Below are 24024 nucleotides of genomic sequence, written 5' to 3' on the forward strand. Positions count from 1 at the left end.
ATTAATGTTAGAAGAACATTTTATTTATAGGGATAAAATATGGAAAGTTTAGATGTCCCCTGACTCTGTAATGCTCATAGCTTTCCTGCCAGTGGAAGTTTGTTTCCTTTTTATTCTCTCCCTCTCGCATCTTGCATGGGCTTTTGCCAAATGTATTATTATTCACAGTGAATTATTTGGCCAGATGTAGCTGTAATACACATTGTGAGCTTTTGGCAGTCCTTTAAATTTATTAGTGTATTCTCCCCACTTGTCAACTGGTCTAATTTTCAGGGGAGCGCCTCTCCCCACTGTGCTGAACCCTCCCTGGGCTGGTGGGGCACTGGGACTGGGACTTCACATGTCCCCTGCCTGCCTGCAACATTCTCGGCACTGTGTTTGAGCTGAGCATCTCCCTGAGGTAGCTCAGGGTGTGTGAGTTGAGCCAGAGAGTTGCTTGGCTGGGTCTGCGGTTTGAAACAGTCCCGGCTCTGATGGAAAATCATCCCCGCAGAGACCGCGAGAACTCATTGCACCTCGGAGGGTTGTGCTAACCTCAGCCCTGCACAAGGAAGCGGTGCTTGCGGGAACTTTGTTGGGGGGGAGAGAGCGTTGGGAAAGGCCAGGTATGGGTATACAGGAGGTAGCCATGGGGTGCGATTTATCCCCATCCTCCCAGGCGGTTCAGTGTGCTCGGCCAGAGGGCCGTACGTGACCCTCCTGGGCTGGGTCTGCTCGTGGCATCGGTGCCGATATCCCAGCAGGCTGCAAACTGGGGGAAACTATATTCTAGTGAAGGGCACCGAGAGTGCATTAAGCACAGATAACCTTCCAGTTAATTAGGCAAATAATTTGAAACTGCCGTTTCAAGGCAAGAGGAATAACAGCTGCAGGGGGAAAAAAGGAGGCTTGTATCCATCCTCTTTAATTACAGGCAGGGCCAAGACAGTGACTGTCACAGCCGTTTCTGTCACAGCCAGTGCCAGGGAGAGGCCTGACCAAAAACCCCGTTTCGCAGGAGTCCGTCTTGCCTGTGGCACATTGGCACATGCAGGTACTTTTTCTTTTCCGTTTTCTTTGTCTCCGAGGGCACTGATGAGGAACTATACGCTACAGTAAAGAAAATCAGTAAGGAGAGGTAAACAGCATTGAACTCTTCAACTGTTGCTGCAGCACGTGCAAAAGCTTGGTGCAATCGCATTAGGGCACCTCGCTGCTTTATTTCCTGTCTGGCATCGCTGGAGGGATCTGGTACATGGGGGATTATTTTTTTTCCAAAATCTGATTCATCTTCCGTATGCTTCTGAAAACTCCCATTCCCATCGGCTCGCCGCTAGATTAGGCTGTCTGGGCAGCTTACACGGCATCATGCTGCTGACCACTAATATGAAATATAATTGGAGCAATTCAAACCTCTCCCCCAAGGGTTGGTTCTTTACATCATGCGCTACCCTGTGAAAGTAATAAAGTCAGTGAAAGGGGTTATTCAAGAGAAATTGTCAGTGTTTAATAAATCGTGCAATTAAATGCAATAAAACCTCAGTATGCTATTCATCTGTTCTGCCTTAACACTTAAGGCTGGGGCTTTTTTCAGTATAACGAAGTTCTGTCCTAGATAATTTTTTCCAATTTCCTCATTAGACAGGTTCTCATGAAGCCTTACAGTTCTCTGCACTGAACTAAGCTGTCAGAGTAGTGCACCTAATGTAATCATGGCATATAAAAAGTTATAGAGCAGTTCAAGGACTTAAGTAGCTCGTAAATTTTTCTTTATATTTTCTCCCTAGTTCAGTTCAGAGCTGAATTTAAGCCACAGTATCACAGGCAAAAACTGTGGTCTCCTTTCTCTGGCATGGGACGGTGAGATGCCTGGGGACAAAGGCCTGAAACAAAACGTTCTTTAAGTGCCCTTTTAAACTGTGCTGTCACTGATTAGCTCTGTTCAAAATCATATATAACCTGGGGCCTGGTAACTGTATGGGTGAGGAATCCAGTATCTTAGCCAGTATTTATCACCCAGACTAGGAGATGCTCTTGCTGTCCTTGTGTGCTGTGTGTTTGGTTTGTATGTCCTCTGCTTCCTGAGGTGGGAATATCGGCAAGGGGAGAAGCATCCAAACAGCCATGGGGACCCTGAGCTGAACCAACATGGTGGAGGAAGAAGGTTTTGTCCCAGGGGTCATTTGGAGCCCACCAAGGAGGATGTTTGGTGCTTCTCTTCCCATGGTGGAGTTTTCTAAAGGAGGCAGGGGATGGACTGGGGCTCTCCAGAGCAGCACCGACCTCTCCCCTGGCTGATGGTTGTGTACTGAAAATAAAGTGCAGCTTTCCTACCTAGCAGTAGGTAGGTAGGCAGCACCTCTGCCAGGAAGCTCTAATGTTCATTTTAGTGTTTGCCAGGTCCTCCCGAGGGAGATTCTCCAACACTGGGTGACATTGGGGAGCAGGAACCATCTCTGCTGGTCCTGCTGGCTCTGCTTGGTCATGTTTCTATGCTCTACTCCAGTGTTTTTCCCCAGTCTCAGCTCTGTTACCTTTATCAGAAGTGATTTGTGAGCCTTTGGAGGATCCTTTGAATGAGCTAATTCTCTTCTCCTGCTTTTAAATTTTCACCAGGGTCTGCATACCTTAGTGATCAGGGTGGAGCCTGTGGCCTCTCTCTCTGAAACGATCGCGATCATATAAATTGCCTGTTGCCACCTCTGAAAGCAGATGTTTTGTGCTCTCCTCTCTTCCCCCTCCCAGGAAGGTGTGACTGATTTCAAAGCCCTCCGAGCAAAATTTCAGAATGACCCCAACTTGGCCAACAAGCTGGTGCAGCCACACAAGAAGCCTCCCACTAAAATCCCTCCCAAGCTGGGCTCTGGAGGAAATGCCGTGTCCAGCCCTCTGCCCCTGAGTAAGAGAGAAGTGATAATACCAAAACCCAAAGATGAACCTGCCCATCCTGCCTCCCAACCCTCTGTGCTCACCCAACGCAACCCCCTGGCGTGGCCTCGAGCCACGCTGGGTTGTGTGGAGCTGACAGGGCATAATGAAGAGCACAAAGGCAACGTCTCAGAGAATGGACTGAGTTCTCCCAAGAAGAGTTCAGAGAAGCCTCTGCCATCCTATTGCACTGACCGGCAAGGATCAGCCCAAACAGCTCCAGAGGGCCCTCTGCTCCCAAATTCTTTCCACCATGCCCTACAGATCTGGGAAAACACTTTATCCTGCAGTGAGAAAGCAAGTGCAATGCTCCCAGCCCAACAGGCAGCAAACTTATACGTGCACCCCTACCCGGAGCCGAGGGTGACGCGTGCTCCTGCTGCATTGGGCAGGAGCAAGATGCGACCATCTGGAAGCAAGCCCATGATTGACTTGCCTGCCCAGAAGAAGGATGCTCTGCATGGCAGCAGGCTGGCTCTTCCCCACGCTCCCAGAGGACACAGGAGCTCTGACAAAGTAGGTGCTGAGAGCGCAGGGGCAACTGCATTCTGCCATCTGGGTTATTGTGCACCAAGAGAGGAACCTCAGTACCAGAAAGGTATAGTAAGCTATACTCTTAACAATGAGCATATATATATGTATAGCAGCATATAGGTGTATAGGTCCTCTGAAAGTGCAGGATATAGCAGCTGGAGAGAAAAGCTGTTACGAGTTGGGACCCTCAAACAAGAGGCCAAACTGGCCCATTGGAGTGCTTTCTTCTTTCTCCAGAGGTCCTGGAGATAAGAAATGGGCCCCAAACTGCTGCTGAGCTAGGGTAAGGGGAGGGTTCCCCATCTACACCATATTTTTTAAAACTCACTTTAAGAAATTGTCCACATTTTGAGAGTAGGATGAAGAGTGAGAACAGGGGAGTGTCTTCAGTTTTGGTCTGCTTTGGCCTTTCACAATTACGAGGTAAATGTGACTACGCCCTGCTATTCAGTTTTCACACAGATATATAAAGGCTTGGCTTTTCTGCAAAGACAGTTTAGTGCAAATTAAAGTGGCTTAAACCTGAACTCCCCCCTTTGTACCCTCCCAGCTTTGCAAAAGGTCATATTTGAGCTCAGAGAGCATATTCTCCTTGCAATATTTCTTACACAAACTGGTGCTAGAAAACTCAAATGCCGCGAAGTTCCCCTTGCTAACATCATGCTGAGTGACAGGGCGCTGAAAAGATTAAGTCTTTGTTTACCCTGGAAAGCTACCTCGCTTGCACTGTGTATGGAAAACTGCTATGCCACTAAATCCTGGCAGATTAAAATGTTATCGGTACAGAAAATTAGGTTAGTATTTTATAATCCAGAGGAAGGGAGCTGTCGAGAGTTGAGGCCCCAACATGGCTAACTTTATAAAAATCTGTAAAAATGGGCATTTCCATTTATTTTTCCATTCTGGTAACATGGTAAGAGCTCCCCTGTGTAACAGGAATGCTGAAATTGGGAGGAAGCGGAGATGGTTAGAAATGTCTGTATAATAACTAATGATCTTACGTGGATTTTTGCTTAAATGAGGGCTAATTGCTGCCTCTCCTGTCCTTATGCTTCTCTGGAGCAGAATCGGCGCCTCCCTTCTGCCAGCCTGGTGCAGGAAAATGCTCTCTCAGCCCCGGGAGCAAGTGGCCAAGAATTAAACTTCTCCCTTCAGCTGAATCCCTGGGTCCTGCCCCTGGGAAGCCTGCAAGACCCCCGAAGTTTGATCTCAGTGCTTTCCGAAGCACCATGCCTTCAGTCCACAGAGGAAATGAAACAAGTAAGAGATTTCTAGTCTTTCTCCCCAAGCCTGTTCTGCAGAAAATGAATAATAATTTGCAATTTACTGACGTCTATAAAGCCACAATTCCAAGCACATGGAAATAAGGCATTGTTACTTGCTTCTAACATCTTCCTCAAACATTAAAAAGAGCCCAACAGTGTCAGTGATACTGATTTTTTGCTCTTAATCTGGAAAAGTGATCTGGTTTTCCAGGTTGAACGTCATCCCCCATGCAGAAACCCGCTTTCCTCCCAACTGCAACATGTTGTGAGCGGTTTACAGCTGGCTGTAAAGCAGCAGCAGCTGCATACGCGGCGAGCTGATCTTTATCACTGTGCTTCAATGGGAAATGCCTTGACTCTGCAGCACACAACTGTGGGAAGGCACAATAAAATCAGAAGAAACTGGTCTGCTAATCCCCCCCTTCTGTTTTAGATACAACAGAGGGCAATGTCGTTAAATGTTCCAACATCAAGAAATGCAAAAGTTCAGTTTCCCATAATAAAACCCTATTGATGTTGCATAATAGAATATTCTGGACTGCTTATTAAGCTGCTAAATGGTATTTCTTTATAGATACAGGCTTAATTATAGCCAGATTTTTAGGCACAACTTTTGCTGAATTCAAAGGGAGCTACTTTTCTACGAGGGGCTTGGCTAGACTCTCTTTGGCTTTACTGTGCCAGTGCTTATTGGTCTGCCGTGGCCTTGATAAGAATAAGAGGGAAAGAGAGAAGTTTTCACTGAAATTATTTTCTAACCTACTTGCCTTTTCTAAATATATTAATTTGATGGAGGGAACTAGCTACATTTATATGTCATCATCTCCATGCTCGCTCAATATTACTCAATTATTGATCTCTAGAAAGCCTGAGGTTGTTGCCTGGAAACATGAAATAATGACGTATTAACATAGCCATATCCCCAGTTTCTGCTGGCAATCTTATTTCACGCCTGCCTTTGTGTGCGGCGTGCTGCCTCGAGGAAGAGCCATCCCCATCACACCTCCCTGTCACTGCAGCTTGTGTTCTGTAGGAGAGCGGTCTTGCCTTCAAACGCTAATCCTCTGTGTGTTTGTGTGCAGCTGCTGACGAAGAGGATTACTTGACCCCTGAAAGGTGAGTGTGTGGCAAGGCAACGTGTGGCTCATAGGTGATGGGAGCATGCCCATCCCGTGATGCTGAAGCATCCCCGTGCAGTCTGGAGGGAACATCAAGGCAGCAACTTGCTCCAGGGATTGTGCAAACCCGCAAGGGAAGCACAAAGTTGGCTGGGATGACCTTCTCCTAAAGCACAAAGTTTCATCCCTATTTTCTCCTCTGGGCTTTTCAAGCAGCCTGGAGAGCCCTACCCATGTGTCATTAGGTCTGGTTTAGCTGGTCAGAGGGAAAACACTGCTGGTGCTTTGGTTGCACCTGCCCACTGTATGTTTTTTCCTTCCTGTTTTCCATGTACTCAAGCTTGGTGTTTTTAGAAAAGGGATGCTTTTGAGAACTGTTGCTGAAACAAAGCCCTGGTGTAACCAGCAGGTGTTGGGATTTTTGCCAGCAGCGAGGAGCTTGCCCTCCTACATGTTTGTGCAGCCAGCACAGCCCGGGTACAGGAGCCACTGCCCCCTCTCCCCATCCCCAGGACTTCAGCTGTCTCCAGATGCTGAAGTGAGATTCTTATTAAGTGGTGGTCCAAACTCACTCAACAGAGGACATGAGCTGATCGGTTCAGCTTCTGATACTGCAAGTATCTGAAAGAGCTCAAAAATCTTACAGACATGATTGTTTTTGTATGCAAGGGGATCCTGACTTTTTCTGCTACATCTCTGACTTGTCATGAGTGGTTGCGTAGTGGTCCTGGTTCTGTGCCACAAGAACAGCAAAAGTGGAGAAAAATATTCACATACATGTTTTGTCTTAGCTGCATGAATATACAGCTGGGAAAATGGGAAACAGAATGGCTGAACCAAAGCAAGAAGGGACAAATTCTTAAAATATTTTCTGTGCCCAAACAATGAACTCTTGCAGCTAACGACACAGCAAATTGTGCTTTTCACATCATGAGGTGTTCCTGCCAGCGTTGGCTGGTGTTTTGTTTAACTTTTAACCTGTACTTGTCAAAAGAGAACTGGTCAAAAAATAACTAGCTCCAAAGCTGTCATGCACCACAAGGAAGCTTGTGGTCCTAGTAATACATTGCACCAAGATTAGCTGTCTTGCTCTAATACTTGTGATATGGTCTTTACAATAGGTCACTTGTTAAATATTAACCATGTGATAACTGGGGAAATGAATTAAATGAACTCCAGCATAAAAGCAAAATCGTGGGGTTTTGGAGGCTGAAATTCCCATCCCTGAAGCCCAGAGGTGGGAGCCTCACCTATAATGAAGCCTGGTCTCTTAGAGACCCTGATGTAGTTGTTTGTGCCAACTGATCTTGAGCTCTGATTCCTTGTTTGGGGACAAACATTTCACCTTCCCTGATGCGAGTCAGGGATCCATCAACCCAGCTGTATTTCAGCTCCAGCGTAGCACTGTGGTATATATAAAGGGCTGTCTGGTGTCCAGCCAAGTTCCCAGGATCCTATTTTATCCCAGGGTTGGGCTGGGGAAGCAAAGGGTAGGGGTTTTATCTGGCCTCAGGTGGTGACACTGGGGACAAAATACGTGCTTGTGGTATTAATGCAATATGTATATGTGTGTCCCCTTCAGTGGGACCTATGTGTCCAAGACATGCTGTGGGACCAGCAAGCCGACAGGCACTGCCCCCAGTGCTGGGGACTGCAGGGGAGAGCTGGGGGCTAGGGCAGCCGTTGGCATTAGCACAAGCTTCTGCTTGACTTTAAATGTCATTTCTTGCTCTGATTTCACTACTGTTAAAATGCACCTTGAGTTTCTTGTTCCTCTTGTTCTGGTTTGCAACAACTACTTAGTCCTTACCATGTTGACACTGAGTTGTGACAGCAGGGTGATTCAAGGAAAACGAAACCCTCACTGAGGTTTATTATAGACTTACTGTTAAAAGATAGAAGTTCTCACTATAACTCTTCCTGATGCTCTTTCACCACCCTAGCCTGTCCCCCGCATGTCCTGCAAGCTGCATCTTGTGCATTTGCTGCTTCCTGGTACACTCCTGAGCTGCCGAAACTTCTGCCGCCGTGGGCGGAGAGTAAGCCTCAGGGCTTTGCCTGGGTAATCCAGGAAGGCTTGGATTTCTCTCTGCACCTATTCCCAAATTATGCTAATCTCAATTTCTGGAGGAGGAAAGGAAAAAGGACAATGAGGAGACGGGGACTGGGCTGGGAAGCCCAATACTTGAGGCTGCGCGATGCTGGGGCTGTGATGCCTTGCCTTCTCCCATGGCTGGCACATGCTGCTCTCTGTGTCAGCATGGACCATGCCACTTGATGAGCTCACAAGCAGGACCTTTAAATATACCCTCTGATATCTGTGTTTTCTGCTTCCTGTTTCCTTAAGTGAGAAACAGCATGCCAAACAGTGCAACTGGGTTGTTATTAATATTTAAGTAGCTGTAGTAGGTTTGAAAAATGCTGCACTCTGATTTCCTTGGACTTTTTGTTCTGTTTCTGCTTGAGGGATCGCTGTAGGCAGAGGACCATAATCCCAGTATGAAGTCCCCTGATGTGCTTTGAGCCCTGCGCCTGTCCTCCCAAAGGAAAAGCAGTGGGAGTGTGGAGTCGGGGGGAAGGCTCAGCTGAGCCCTGCGTCTGGCACAGGTCTTCTCTTCCTCCAAGGAGTTCCTGATTTCACTTGCTTTCTTGTAGGCTCAGTATCAAAGTGCTTGAATTCCTTGTCCTTAAGATGAATAATTTTTTTCAGACTTCTACAAGGGCCAAAAAAAAAAATCTTTTCTCTCTTTTCTTTCATCTTCTCAGTGCCCAACTTGAAGAGCAGCATAATTATGAAGAAACCCCGACGTACCTGAATCAGTCTGGGGACACCACAACCTTGTGTCTCATTGAAGGTAATTTGCAAGGGAAGACTGCTAGATGAATTACATGCTATCTGGGATAGAGCCTTTAAAAAAGAAAATAACATAGTTTCTTCAAGTTGAGAAAAGCAGCTGCGCATTGGTCCAGGTGACCAAAGATGGCTGTCTGTAGTGTCCCTCTGTGCACTGGCAGTGTATGAGGACTTCGGGGCACAGACAAAAAAGAAGTCAGCATTTTGGTGGTGAGATGGTGCTTACAGTAAAACTGCAGTGGGGAAAAGTCACGAGACGCTACCCATGTAGAAGAGAAAGAAAAGAAGATAGTGAGGCAAACCTCAGCATCTTCTTGGGAACAGAAAGGTACAGGGTACAGAACTTTTCCGTCTCCATCACTACTACTTCCCAGTATGATTTTCTCTATTAGAGTTGCTTCTGCTCTGCTCTTACATTTTCCAAAGTTGCTTCTTTTGGGGGAGGTTAGTTTCTGCCTTGTGCATTGGTTTTCTCTCCCACTGGAACAGGAAGCAAGCAACTTCCTTGGGGGGACGTGCCACAGCCCTCTTGGGTTTGCCCCTAGGGCTATGAGAACTATGGCCAGCCAAGCTCAATGTTGCAGTCCTCTGAATGTGAGCCAATGCTAAACAGCAAATTGAAGGACCCTGGCCAGTAGGACATGGTGAATGTATGCCTGGACGCTGAGCATGTGGGCTGAAGCTGAAATTGGGTTTTGCAACTTAAAGTGCAGTGACTTTAACATGGACTAAGAAGTAATATGTATTCACAAATATCTTTTCTAGTACCTAAGGCAGAGCCTCAAGAACACAAGGTAAGTCTCATCACAGCTAGTTTTGATCTTTCGGGCTTGACTGTACCATACATACCATGTTTTCCTATCTTAGAAACTTTTAATATCTGTATTTCTTATCTGCCAAGTATTTCTTTGTGTGTTGTCTGTGAAGACTCTCAAAAAATAAATAAGATATTGCAGAGGGGACACGAAGACTAATGAGGTTTCCAGACACACTAGGGGAGAGAGTCAGCTCCCTTGACTTCCACTACAAACATGTAAGGAAGTGGTAACACCATCTGGATGTTGGTGGTAGACCAAGTAAGTGTCAAGCACTGATATCAAGAGCATGAATTGTTGGAGGGAAAATCCACTGAATTGTTCTGGGAGTTCCTGCCAAAGGTGAGCTCGTGCTGGTAATCCCTCTGTGAAGGCATAAAAGCAAAACTGAGCCAGGTTCCTTGTTGTGGCAGCGTGCTTTGAGCTTTGGCTCATAAGCGAGGGCAACTGTTGTGGACACGACTGTACGGGTTTTCATCCCCTGCTGCAGGGATACCTCTGCTGCAAACTATGACCTGACCCTTTTCATTTTACCCTGGCCACAAAGGGGGTGGCAGTTCACCTTGGCCATGGACATACCCTGCAGTGAAGGCAGGATAGTGCATTGCACAGGGCAGGAGTTGCTACAGCTGTCCCTAGAGAAGACCTGCTTGGCTGCATGGCTGAGAGATCATGTCACCTTGTGCCAGGAGATGATCGTGTGCTGGGTATCAGTTGTGGGTCTACTAAAAGAGGGGAAAATACTCTTTGGAAAACGTCGAACTCCATTTTCAAGTACTGACTTGCAAAGCAATCAAATTGTCCAGGAAACAGCACAGGTTTCCAAATGCACTTATCTGTGCATGATTTACAGAGGGGTTCTCTGGCTTCGCTCTAGTCTTATTTTATGGTAGGTTGGAAAATCTTTATTTATTAAAAAACCCTTTCTCCTCTTCTGTAAGCTCTCCAACCTGTAATTGCTTTCATTCTGACCAGTAGCTTTGTTGGCCTGATCCCTTGCACTGTTACATTATTCCTATATAGTTTGTCAATATGTGTATCCCCCGTCCTGCAAAGCAGAGGAAATATCCTTGTCTGATGACTATTCCAAACGTAAAATGCTTCTGGGCTTTCTAAAGAAATATTTCTTTAAATACTAGATGACAGTTGAGGCCTTGTATAAAAGCTTGACTGTTGAAAAAAGCACAGTGGCTGAAGGCTTTCCTCTTCTTTATTCTAGAAACAGAAGACTTTTCTCTTTGCCAAATCCAGGTAATTTCCTTTCCTTTCTCTCAGGCTTCTTCTAACCCCACAACTAACTCAGGTTAGGGTTAGAATATTGTAACACTCAGTAAATAGAAAGAAATTTCATATATTTCATGACCAGGACAATGTAGGCGATGATGCTCTTCCGTGTCAGCACTCATGGTTTTTAAGATTGTTTTCATTCTAAAGCATATCTGGAGGGGAGATTTTCTTCTCTCCTCCGGCACTCGAGAAAATGCATTGTCTTTTCCTACTGAAACTTGAACTCTTTCAGTATGAGAAAGGAGAGGCGTGAGGCTCTCAAACTGGGACACCCAGTTCCAGGTCCAAAGTTGTGTGGTAAGGCAAGGTCCACACTGAATTTCACCCTACAAATGTCATGTTTCAAACTCCTTGCAGTGTATAATTACTGTCACTGGCTGAAGGCTGTTTTTTCAATGGGGCTTGAAGAATCATGTGATAAAAGGGGGTCACTTCAGTGGGAAATGTTGTGCTGCTGGAAAAAAGGTATCAAGTTCTGCCTTCTGTTGCTGTATCTTCCCTAAATTGCAATATAGTATGGTGAGAGGCACATCTTGTGAGCCGGGTACTGCCACTGGCAAATGGATATAGCTTGTCCATTCCTGCTACTAGAAAACAACCATCTTAGTTTGTCTCTTTTCTGAGAGTGATTGCTATTACCGCAGGTAACCAGTGGCCTTTAGATTTGGATTTGCCTGTCTTTTTGGCATCTACCTCATTCAAAGGGAAAACGAGCTGCTTATTTGGGCACAGTCATAAAGCAATCTGTTTGTCTGTGACTTTGCTGAAGTATCTCTGTTTGGAGATTTCTCTAATTTCTGAAATTTTCAGTCCTGGAAGAGCTATAATAGAGGATGAAAAAGAAGAAAAATCAAGTATTGAAAGAAAGAAACAGGAAGCAAAGAAAATTTTCAAGGTATCGTATCCTTGTGATTACTTCTAATAATTACTGTAGAATGTCTCTTCCCTTTCTGTCCTCCTCTTTGGGAAACAGTTGAAATTGGAGTCCTTAATCACCTGGGTTTTTTCTGCCTTCTCTTTTGCCTGCTCATTGCTCAACTGCTACTGTCTAAAAGGCAAGTATTGCTGCCAAGCAGCACCTATGTCTACCAAAAATCCCTGATGGAAAAGGGCGTGAAACTGTTTTAAGTCCACAGAAACATAACTTATATGCTTATAGATGTATATATGTAAGTTATATTATCTCATATTAGAAAGCTGTTTCTAAAGACTGTATTGACCAAACCAAATGTCTGATCTCAGACAGGTGGAAACGAATACGTATCTCCCACTAGCCAAACCAAGGAAGGTGGCAGAGGTGGGATGAAGGTGCTGCAAGTGAAGCAGGATGTGACCAGTACCCAGACTGCAAAGCATCCTACCCCACAAGGGGTGGCAAAAGACGGAGCAGAGCTCTGTGAGTATCTCATTGCTCTGTTGAGTGTTTCCTCAATCCTCAGTCCCATCTGTTGCCCAAATGTCTCTTCCATATGGGAATAATGTTAAATTTGGATGCAACTCTTGAACCAATTTAGTTAAACCAGGGCAAAAGGTTGCATGTGCATTTGTATTCTGGTCCGAATAATTTATTTTGGCTTTGCGAATAGCTTCCTAAGCTGGTTAACCATCTGCGTAACTCAAACCGAGGTGTTTGTTTTTCTAGCAGATTGCCCTTATCCGAGAGACCTGAAATCCATCTCCTCTGCTTCTCATAATTTATTGAGTCTCAGAAAAGGGTTTGGCTAAGGCTTGTGGTAGAAACACACGTGAGCAGGATGAGAGCCTGAAGTCTCTCCCTGTCCCTTATTAAGATGGATGATGGCTCCTTGCTCCATCTTCTTAGAAGTTCCAGTGAGCCTTTTTCTGACTTTGGGCTCTTTCTGTCATGACGCTCTGAGAGAGCGTCTGGAGCTGGTGATATGCACCTTAGCTGCACAGTTAAACCCAGTCATGTCTCCTCTATAAACACTATTTTGCAGCTTCATGTATAAGTGTGCATGGGCTCTGTTCTGCAAAGGCTTACTCCTGCCTCTGCAAGCCATTAGTGTGATATGGCAGCATTTCAGAGATGAAAGAGAGAAAAGTAGCTCTGTAGGGCTCTGTGGACAGAGCAGGAGTGTGAAGCAGAAAGTGTAAATTGATTGTGGCTGTGGTTGTTGTCATTGGTATGGTCCTCAGGTTTTATTTTTTTTTATTTTAAATCACTTCATAATAATTTTCTGTTTTGGTTGGTGTCTGTTTTTGTAAGAAATCTTGCTGGTTTTCTTGACCTTTGAACAGCTGGAGGCAATTTCTGTTGGGATTTTTTTTTTAAAGTACTCATGGTGAGTCTTCTGCTATTGCTTCATCAGAAAGGCTGATTCGGAGAATTGTTTGGTTCCACCCCCCTACCCCCCCACCCCCCCCCCCCTTGTCTTCTTCATGGGGGTTTGAATGTTTTGCAGAAATTTTGGTCGTTAACTAAGCCATATTGTACTGGTGCAAGCTTCTGGAGAGACCTACTGCATGCACCCGTGCTCATTTAGAAACACTATCTGCTTTTATTTGTGTGGCTGCATTTCTACATTACTCTAACTCTCTTAAATCAGTTTTAAGGATTTAATATGCACTTAACAGAGTTCTCCAGTAATAATCTTTTTCTAACCTCATGAGGTGCAACTCTCATGCTTGGTTCCAGCCCTTGGTGAAATACATCTCTGGGATACTCTCCCTCCTTGTCTGCTTTCCGAGATACTGATTTACAGGTATATTCCCAATGGACTGGCCCATTATTTGGATCTTAACATCTCCACCAACCATACTAAGCCCTCCCCTGAATCACTTCTCCGAACATCCATGAATAGTCTCTTGGGATGTTTTATGGTGCGGAGGATTCTGCCACAGCTGATAATATTGATGGATGTTTTAATTTTTTTAAACCTAAAATATTGTAAAACTTTAAAATATTTTAAAGCTAAATGTTTTGAAACTTAAAATCTTTTAAAATGCTTTGCTTTTCTTTCTCAAAGTGGCTCAGAGCAGAAACTTTCCTGGGCTGCTGGAATGGAAAGTATGTCTGTAGGCTCTTATTTGTTGTGGCATCAACTGTTACCCTCAACAGTTGTCCTTGCCCTGGGAGAAGTTCCTCAGAAAAGCTTCTAAAGCAAAGGTCCTTTCTTGTTTTCAGTGCGCTATGTGTATGGTGGTGCTCCAAAGCCAGAGGTAGAAAGAACAGCCTTGAACCAAAACACTTGGCAGTCTCTGCAGGCACCAGAGGATATATATGATGACGTTGGGGAAATACAGGATAGACTGTAAGTATGGACGTGGGCTCTTCGCAATGGCTGTGTCTATGAAATGTCTTTTACAAACTATGCTGCAGCAAATCCCCATGTAATACTTCTGTCTTCTAGCAGCCACGGGTCAGATGCCTCAAGTCCGTTCACTTCAACCAGCAGTAAGTGCAGCATGAGGGGAAGCTCGAATGGGAGCTGCTTGTAATTTGGGCTGGTCCCTGGGAAATGATGTGAATAGCTTCATTTAACTTTCAACATCTATAGTGTCTCCTTTTGGCCTGGTTGCTCTAAATCCCCATTAAAACCAGTGGGGAGAAATACACGTGTCTAGCATGGAATTCATCTGAGCAACCTCGAAACCTCTGTAAGAGTAAAATGTAATGGCCTGTGTGCAATTTGTCCAGCAAACCTCACCTCATCGCTACTGAGCATGGTTTGTGATAATGGCGTGCCTTGGTTTTAAGTTTCAGAAAACAGCTACGAAGAAACATATGAAGACATTGAGATTGGGGGTGATAATCCAGCAAAAACAGAGTAAGTTGCAATTTCTTAGCCTGTATTTTGAAATACTGACCTTGATCTCCTACACCAGGTACTGGCTGGAAGCCTTTTTTTTTTTTTCCTAATGCAACTGCAGAAAAGTTGTATGGGTGGGATTCTTCCCCCTCTTTCTCCGTCTTTCCCCTTTGGCTGATACTTAGGGAGAAAAAATAGTTACTAAAATTAAATCCCTAAGCAGTGAGGCCTTTCTGTTAGAGCTTGTAGCACTCTCCATCCATTGGAAGTACTCCCCTTACAGATCTCTTCTTGCATAAAACACACAGGACAGTCTTGCTAGCCTTCTCTTGATCAAAAGTATTGCTCAGCTGTAGCTAAGAAATGGCAGCATTTTTTGTGTGCCAAAAGAGGTAATGCTTGAGGGACAAATGGGGACATTGTCCCCATAAAAAGGGACAAAATGCTCACATTTCAGATCACAGAAGGTTGGAAAGCTGAAAGGAGCCCAGGCTGACATGCTGTAACTAACTTGCAACCTGCTCTTTTTTATATAGCTTTTAAAGATATTTGCTTCCTCAGGGTGTGTTATAAAAGCAATGAGTTTTGCAGCCTCAGGTTTATACATTGCCTGAGCTTCCCAAATGGATTAAGAGGTGAAACGCGAAGTTAGCTGTGTTTTTACTTATTAGCTTTGTGTGGTTCCCTGCCCTCATGCGGTAAAAGATTTCCTGCATCCCTTTGTAAGAAATAGAGACAGCCTTTGGGAATGGCATATGGGCTGGGGATGCTGCACACAATTGCTTCGAGTGCATCTGGTGGCTCTCTTCTAAGGAGCAGTGTGGGAGGAATAATAAGGTGTTGCTATACATCTGCTTTTCCCTTACGGATGTGAGGCTCGTACTGGCTCGCATCTGGATTCAAGCCTAGCTTATGCATGCATGTAGAGCCTGTGTGTGTCAGAGAGGGGAAAAAGGTATGGGAAACCTGAAACCCTGGAGGTGACTGGGCACTTGTTAAAAGGTGAAAGTGTCATTTCTTTGCAAATTGTCCATGGGAGTTCAGTGGTGGAGGTGCACGAGCTTCTCAGGCCAGAGGGTAGTGTGCTGGCATCTGCATCTGGCTCCTGGACTGACCATGCATGTCCCCCATCCGCTGGGAAGTGTACCCATGCCTCTCCTGCACCTCTCTGCACGTGGGTGCTCAACAGCAGCAGAAATTAAACTCTATTGCTAATTCACAGAGGAGCAGTGCATGTTGCTGGGTTTCCAAGGGAATTTCATGACAAAGCTAGGGTTGGGACCAAATTCATGGAGTTCAGAGGTCAGTGTCTTAATACACAAACCAGTCTTTATGTAATCTTTCTATTGATCCCACATGCAAGATTAGGTGTGCTGATACACATAAAGTATTATTAATAGTACTTACGCATGGGTAGTGTCCCCCATGTGAGGATCTTGGTTCTTTGCAGATACTTTATTAGAAAATCACTGTGTAGCTTTGCAACCCCCCGTAAGCTTCAGAGCGGGGTGTGTGTAGTGTAATGTCCTTTTCAAGAGTGTACACAGCAGAAACGTGTGGTGAAGGGTGGCACAGACAGATGCTCCTGATGTCCTCCTTTAATGTGAACTGCATGCTTCTGGGGAATTTTTGTCCCTTTCATCAGGAATTTTTACTCCAAATAAACCTGGATCATTCTGTAGTTGTTGAGTCAGAGGAGGACAACTTCAATTAACACAGAAAAGTTTAAAGCTAAGCAAAGACCTGAGCTTGGACATTATAATTAAGCACCTTTTGCTGTGTTGGTGCCTATCCCATTGAATCCATCGCTCATCTGCATGAAGCTGTTAAGGCTTAAAGGCTACTCCTGAGCTGAGGTCTAAGGTCTGCTGCCCGTCCTTTACTTACTTCAGGATTTCTGGGGCTACGAGTATTGCAACTCTCACACACTTCAGCACCTAGTGCCTCTTTAATTTAAAATCTGTCTCTCTTTTGGACAGAAGAGAAGACCAAAAGAGATTTGGAAACTTGTTTAAGATAGAAAAGCTGAAGCTGAATAACATCAGGCTCAAGGAAAACTTAAGGTAAGAAAACATTGGTTGTCTAACCCCTTCCCCCTCCAAACCTGAGCATTCATATTTGCAACAATTTGAGAGCAGGAGGTCTCGGAGTAAGGAATACAGCTTTATTGGGGAAGTTATGCCAAAAGTACTTCTATCAACTCACTCGGAGCTGCTATGGCAGATGTGGCCAATGGTCCATCTGTGCAGCTTCTCTGAAGTCTCTGGCATCAGGAATCTACAGGAACTGGTCCTACGGCCGTGTCCAAGTTTTCATAGGCTTTCTGCTGCCTTTGGTACCTTTCTGATACGTCAGCATGATGCAGGTACACAAGGGAACATAGAGATGTGATACCTGCTGCCTAGCCCTGTGGGCCAGGATTAGGCAAAGGCTGGCTGATGTGGCTCTTAAGGGTTGAGTTTTTTTATTCCAAGTACCATTTACGGTCAAGCTGGCAACAGCATCTGCTGAAGAAGTTTACTGTTCAGTCTATAGCCTAGCAAGTTAGGATAGAGGATGTTGTATAACTTCCTACAGTGCCCTTTCAGGTACTCTTACTTTAATATTCAAAACTCTGATTAAAATTCCATGGAAACTGCCTTTTCCTCAAATGCACAGTAGCTGCCTGCAGAATGTGTCCACTGCTGCTGCCAGCCTGTGCCTCACCCTGTGCACAGTGCCTGAAGTCCAGGAAAATGCTACTTATTTCTTTGGAAATTCCAGATTAAACTTTCCTCTTTTATATGAGGAAGGTTTGTTTTACTTAAAAACGTTTTTACACTAGGTGCTCTGTCATGTCAGTGGCTCTTTCCTGCATTACTCCTAAGTATCATTACAGGGAAGGAGCCACCAGGTTTCATGCCATTCTCCTGTTGCATAGAACTGTTAAAGCTCCTGCAGGCGTCTTAGATATCTGCAATCATTGTCACATTTAAAATCCTAGGCAATCCATAATATTGGCAGATTACAAGGAGGGAATTACTACTGACTACAGATACCAACTGTCCATCAGCCCTCTAGCTATTGGGAAGGGGTGTAGGGGTGGTCAGGAGGAAGGTGCTTTTGCCAATTTGGACTGCTCTTTGGATGCAATGTAGATCTTTTATAACCTGCCTGATGAACACAGGGCTCTTGTTGCTGCCAGAGGATGAAGATGCTTATTTAGCAAGGGATGTAATTCTGGCAGATGCTGTTGGTGTCACAGAGCCCATGCACCTAGACCTGACTCCATCACTTCAGCAGCAAGTGCTGCATGCTGCCAGCTTGTCAGTGCTCATGGCTTTTTGGGCAACGCTGATGTGCAAACTTGTTTCTAAAAGCTTCTTTCTATCTGCAGATTGTTTTCCGTTTCGGTACCAAATTTAGGTAAGCAATATACATGTATCTGGCTCTCGGGGACTTGTGTGTGTGTGTGTATGAAGAGGCAAATGTATTGCACAATGGAAAATCAACTTTAGCCATCATGCCTTTCCCAAAATCATGTAATGTGTCAGTGTTAACTTTGAAGACTTGATAGAGATTTGTGCTTCATTTGAGGGTGGGGTTTTTGCTTACTTTTGGGTGGTTTTCTTTGAAGAGGAGCATTTCTCTTGCAGATCTGAATATATTTAGGAAGTCAACGTGTGAAGCAATCCATGCTAAACCACTGCTCTCAGGCTGATGGTGATGTTTAACAGCCGACTGCACTCTGGCAGCTCTCTATAAAACTTCGCTGCTTAATTGCTGTCTGCTGGAGGGACAAATTCATGCCTTGTGTAAATGGAGGTGGATGCAAAAACTATCCCCACTAATCAAGCCTTGAGAAGCTGCTGGAGTGAATGGACTCATGTCCTCGGGATGGAAACCCTGCCCGGGCTGGCTGCAGTGCAAAGCTGGGGCTTTGCTGCTGCTTCTGCTCCATCCTTGGAGCTGGATGGCCAAACCCATCCAGAAAACTGCCCACAAACACAGCTAACAAACCCAAGCATCCTGCCTTGTGCTGGAATTTTGGCTGGTTTTCAGAGTCCCGAGGATCTTCCTTTCACATTGCCTTGGCCCCTCTGGTTGGGCAACAGCCCCAATTTTCCTCTGCAATACATCGCTTTGAGTACCAGACTCAGAATGACACCTCCTAATAATTTTCTCTGTTGCATTTTGGTTGACAGCAGCTGTTTCCCAGGAGGACATGGTGTACGACGATGCCGAGGTGGGGCAGAGAGAGCCAAGGTGAGGAGGGTGCCCTCTCCTGGGGCTGGCCTTGGGCCAAGATGTTCCTCTTGGCACAAACCTGTGCCCTGGGGAGCCTGTGGTACTGCAAGGCACTGAGGGTCATGAGCTGGTCGGGACTCAGTTCTCTGGATACAGTCCAGGTGCCCTCTCCATGTGTGTTTAATTTGGCAAAATGTTTCTTCAATGTTACCTAGTTAGTGCCAGAGATGTGAAAAGGAGAGAGCTGCTCCCTGAAACACGTGAAAATTCAGATAGTTTTCCTAAGGAAGGAAAACTCCGGCTCCCAGACCCGATAATCAGCCCCATCCTGGCAAGCCCCTTGTCAGAAAAATTACTTTTAATAGGAACAGCATGTCTTGATGTCTTGCTGCCAGATGATTGTGGCAGCAGTGCGTGCTGGTATAAATCACAGCAAGTGTTTGTGTTTCAGTGGTGGTTGTGGGGTGAGACAGACAGAAAAATGACTATGTAGGTACACGAGTTTGGGGAGGGGACACGGTCTGCTGGAAAAAACTTGAATTTCTGTGTGTCTCTTTCTCCTCCTCTCAGAGAGAAGGACAACAAGAACAAAACTTGGATGCCAAAATTTCTGATGGCAAAAGAGGATAAGGACCAAAGGAAAAGCAGCAATGATGTGGGAAGGTCTTGATTTCCATTCTGTCTTTTCCTGTGTTGTCTAACTTTGTACACACGTCTCGAGTTGTTTGCAGAAACGGGGTGCCCCTGATTGCACAGACGTTTTGTGTTGGCTGCTGCTCCAGGGTCCTTTCCCTTTGAACCCAACTTTCAGGGAACTTTGCAGAAAATATCTTGAGGGCAAAATAAACTCTTGGATCTGAGCCGTATGCAAGTAGGGGATATCCTGAGGGTCTAATCCTGAAGTTGTATCGTGTCTTCCCACTTAGCTGAGACAAAAAGGTGTTACTTGCTATATATTTGGCTGCTTTTCTGCCATGCCCAGTCTCACTCCTTCTTTAATTGTGCCTTAATTAAATATTTTATCTCCATGGATCAGCTATTGCTATTTTGGCAAGAGCACTGTGCTTAGAAGCCCTGTACACAGCGTAGTAATTGCCTATGTGTTCCCCTTGCCCTTATTTTAAAGTATTGATTTCTTGGGTCTTCTTTTTCCAGTTGGGTTTATTGCATTGCCTCTTGCTGCACCATTTGTACATAAAATAAAACTTTTTGTTACCAGTGCTGCAAAAATTTGCATGGACTTAGGAGTTTTCATTTCCCTTTTAGATCAGAAAAATGTGCATTGCAATGAGCTTTTTCATGACACAATACCTGGGACTTCAAACAAGTCCAAATCAGAGATCTGTTTTCTAGGTTCTCACCACAGAGCTCCTTCATGGTGTTGCTCAAACACCACTTGTTGTGTTGTGCAAAGTCATACATATAATTTTACAGGCTATCAGGAAGCTGATGCAATTTCATCCATTCCTTAGAGATCGCAGGTCCTGCAGGCTCAAACTGCCAAGGAGGAATCTCTTCACAGCTTAGAAGTCCTTAATTTCAGCTCTTGTTTCCCCTCCTCTTAATTCTAAGTGCATGAAAGTTAGCCAAGGGTGAATAATTTATTGCAAGTGGGTGGTTTTTGTTTGGTTGTTTTTTTCCTGTCTAGTTTTAAAATGAATGCCATAGCTGGAATTTCATGTACAAACCAGAAAGAGTGGTATCTCCGTACCCAGGGAATGCCCCAGCATGAATGGCCATTGCTCCTCTTAAGCCAGTTACAAGAGCTCGTTTTTCACTTTACAGTGCCATATAAATGTCTGCTTGGGTGAGTTTCTCCTCTATGTGCTAAAAAAGCAACAAAAGTCTGCAGAGCTGTGTCAAGCCCCACTTCCATAAATGACTCAGGAGGAGAGTTATCTGGGGACCCTTTATGTTTGAATATGAACAAAACCAGAAGGAGACAAATTGCTGGGGGAAAAGTGAATTGTTGACTTCTATAAAAACACAACTGATTTGAAACACTTGATAGAGAGTTTGTTTGTTCCCATGCTGCTTACAGAAAAAACAGTTATTCCAAATGGAGATACAAAATGGCTCAAGTTATGCTCACCAACAGATTTGAGTTGCATATTCATCCTTTTATGAAAAATAGTGACGTGAATGGTGTGTTTTGCTCTTCCAAGCATTCATTGCAGACAAGACCGGAGTTAGGCTCTGGGTCGCATTTCCCAATGTGCCAGGGAATGGAGCTCAGAAGTGTGTGTGTTTCTCTCTCTCACAATGCAGAAATATCTTCAAAGTCAAGAAGAGCAATGCAGAAAAAAGCAAGAAGATGGAAAAAGAAGAGAAGATTTTTAGAGAAACATTTATGGTATGTTCCTATATCTAGGGAATTAGCTGTGCCAGAGGAGGAAAGCAGCTATGTGTCATGCTTAAAAGATGTACGGTGGAAAGCTGTTGATCCTTAGCTATGCTGGGAGAGATGTCCAACTGACCTGCTGCCTTCTCCCCTAATCTGGGATCTTCATAAGGGGTGTTGCTGGGTTTTTTCCCCCTCTTCAGCCCCAAACAAAGCCTCACAACCCATCCTGAAATCTGTTCTCTCCATCCCTCCTCACTGCCCTTAAAGACATCGCACCCGAGCATAGAATAACTCATGCCTTCATTTCTTTGCAGTATGACAAGGAGATCAATGTCATCAACAGAGCCACTGCTGAGTGTTCAGTCCCCAGTAAGAGGAGAGTTGATCTCCCAGTGAGAGCTGGAGAACAGCTGGACGTTATTGATGTCACGGAGGGCAACTCAGTGATTTGCCGCAATTCGGAGGGCAGATGTAAGTTTGCAGAAAGTCTCTGGCACGGGTAGTCATCTACGGTAGTCAATCCAGTTTTGAGGGGCAACTAACAGTATGTTCTTTGTGCTTAGCCACTGCGACTTTATTTGCTCAGGAGTTTACTAATTTACTACTTTTTTTCCCCTTCTCTCAGATGGGTATGTTCTAGTGGAGCATTTGAACTTCAGGTAAACTCAGATTTTATTTATTATGATGCATATTTTCTTCTCCTTCCTGTGTATAGATATCTGAGATCTGGAGAAATGTACTTAAAACTCCTGAAGGCAGGGGAAGGTTAATGTAAACAGCCAGCATTAAATATTAAATAAGTATTTCCAGTTTTAGTCTGCTATTCTGCTGTTACGCAGGTTTCCAGTCCAACTGCAGCTGAAAAAAGCCCCGTCCAGTCATGACTTACATAAACTGGAGATTCTTGACTGCCTTCAGATATGCCATATTAATTCACATCTGCTGCAAACATGGGCCACTCTGTGTGCATCGCCTTGCCAAAACACGCCCTTAAATTCCCTGCTGCAATATCATTTCCTTGCATGCTCATGCATAATTGATACAAATGAACTTCCTATTGCCCAGGTGCCCATTGCTGTGAAACTTTCTTTTTTTTTTGAGACAGACAGTACTAACTGCCCCGAGAGCTGCTCTGCCCTGGAGCATCCCTGAAGGTCTCTTTTGTGCTTCCTGCATCCATGAGAGTCCACGTTGGTCAATTGTGGAGAGCTGATGCGAATGTAAATAAAGGTTTATTTTTTACACTTACACTGTTAATTGTGCAAGAGAAGTTTCCTTTTTTGTCTGCTATTTAGAGCATGTCTTCACTGATTATCTCAACATTAGTTATTTTCAGTATTTCTCACTTTTTGGAGTACCTCGCTGGTCAGCTCTGAACTAGCTGTAACATTTCTGCATTTGCATGAAAAAAATTGTGCAGTTTAGTTGCTCTATCTCATCACTGTCTGGTTTAGGTGCTGGAATTGCAAGACTCCCCAAAAGATTTGCTTTTTAAAAAGCAAACCATATTTATATGAACTTGTTTTGGTCTCGACAAAAGTATCGAGACGAGAAGTATCTACTGCCGCTCTTGCTGGGTTAAATATATAAAATAGTGGAAAGTGACTCATTTCTTTCCAAAAAACATTAAAAAAGAGTAAATAAAGCATTCAGGCAAAATTTACTTTGTTTTTGTAAGCTAACTTAGGCATCCCAGATATGTAAAGGCTGACTTCTGGCTCCCCCCAACTCAGAGCAGCAGGCAGTTACCCAACAGTTGCCCCTGTGTTTGGGCTATTCTCTGCTGTGGGCCTGGAGGATGATTGCTTATTTTAAGAAAAATGCTCCTAAATGTAGGAAGAGAAACATAAATTGCTAATGGCTTCTCCTCAGTGTATCCAGTGGATACCTTTTCAAAAGCAGAAAAATGTGGATAGGGTTTTTACATGACTTTGGAAGAAAAAAACCTTAAATATGACTGTAGTGTACAGCTTCTGCCCCTCCCTGGCACATTTTAAGAGCCCATATCAGTTTGCTCATAAATATCCTAAAAATGTAGATGGTTTAATTAGAAATTATTAAATGTTCCAGGCTTAAGAAAACACAGCAAAATAAAAGTGCTGTTTGCCACACGGCCATTTCAAAGCTGGCATAGAAGACATCAGAAAAAACGGAGCAAATATTTAACATTTACTTTTAAGTCTATACAGACATTCTTATTTATTTTACCATGTGGTTACTATTAAGTGCATTGGCCTGCATCCATCCTTGCAATAAAAAAATAAATAAAACAATCCCCTGTAAGCATGCACAGCTTTGCAGGCTTGCCAGCCCAAATATTTAGACTTCTCTAGCGGAGATGGAGAGTTTGGGGAGCTGAAGTGCGTGTTTGGCTTCAGAGCATGCTGGGACGTGCACTATGTCCTTCACCTACAGCCTTTGCGGGGAATTATCCTGATGGAAGTCGTGGAGACAGCTTACCTGGGGAGCTGTTTTCCATGGCAGTGTTTAGGATTGATCCTGTGAAGAAAACACCCCCTTCCTCGACGCTTTCCTCATCCTTCTTCCCATCCAGCACTAGCTCAGAGATCCTGAAGTCTATTAATCACACACTCTGTAAGCACTATAGGCAAATCTTGTATATTAGCCACATGTGCTAGTTCTTTTTTGTCTCCTAAGAAAGTTATTTAACAATCTTTTCTTTTTTTTTATCTTAAGTTTAAAAAAAACCAGCTCCCCGTATATCCTATGATATACATGATTGGGCCCCAATCCTGGTGCAATTACCCACAGTCCTTGTGGGGCTGCAACACAACTCAATGCAGAACACAAACTTCTGCACTGGCGTTGGCAGCTAACTTAATGCAAGGATGCTTTACAATGCACTTAAGACTATTTTTCTTCATGGACAGATTCCAATGCAT

The 24024-nt window shown here is 44.5% G+C and overlaps 1 protein-coding gene across 1 annotated transcript; it reads left to right on the forward strand.

Moving 5' to 3' along the window:
- Nucleotides 1–1421: 1421 nt before the first annotated feature.
- FYB2 (FYN binding protein 2) lies at nt 1422–22334 on the forward strand (the record flags this gene model as incomplete). Its single annotated transcript, XM_082314441.1, has 20 exons — nt 1422–1439; nt 2725–3505; nt 4507–4701; nt 5789–5822; nt 8591–8679; nt 9444–9472; nt 10713–10744; nt 11600–11675; nt 12023–12176; nt 13926–14052; nt 14152–14195; nt 14499–14568; nt 16530–16613; nt 17927–17955; nt 18735–18795; nt 19348–19440; nt 21046–21130; nt 21436–21592; nt 21747–21780; nt 22223–22334. 20 exons carry the CDS (start codon nt 1422–1424, stop codon nt 22332–22334), a joined length of 2304 nt encoding a protein of 767 aa, XP_082170567.1.
- Nucleotides 22335–24024: the final 1690 nt, after the last annotated feature.

Source organism: Platalea leucorodia (assembly GCF_965183815.1).
Source record: "Platalea leucorodia genome assembly, chromosome: 5".
Taxonomy (NCBI): domain Eukaryota; kingdom Metazoa; phylum Chordata; class Aves; order Pelecaniformes; family Threskiornithidae; genus Platalea; species Platalea leucorodia.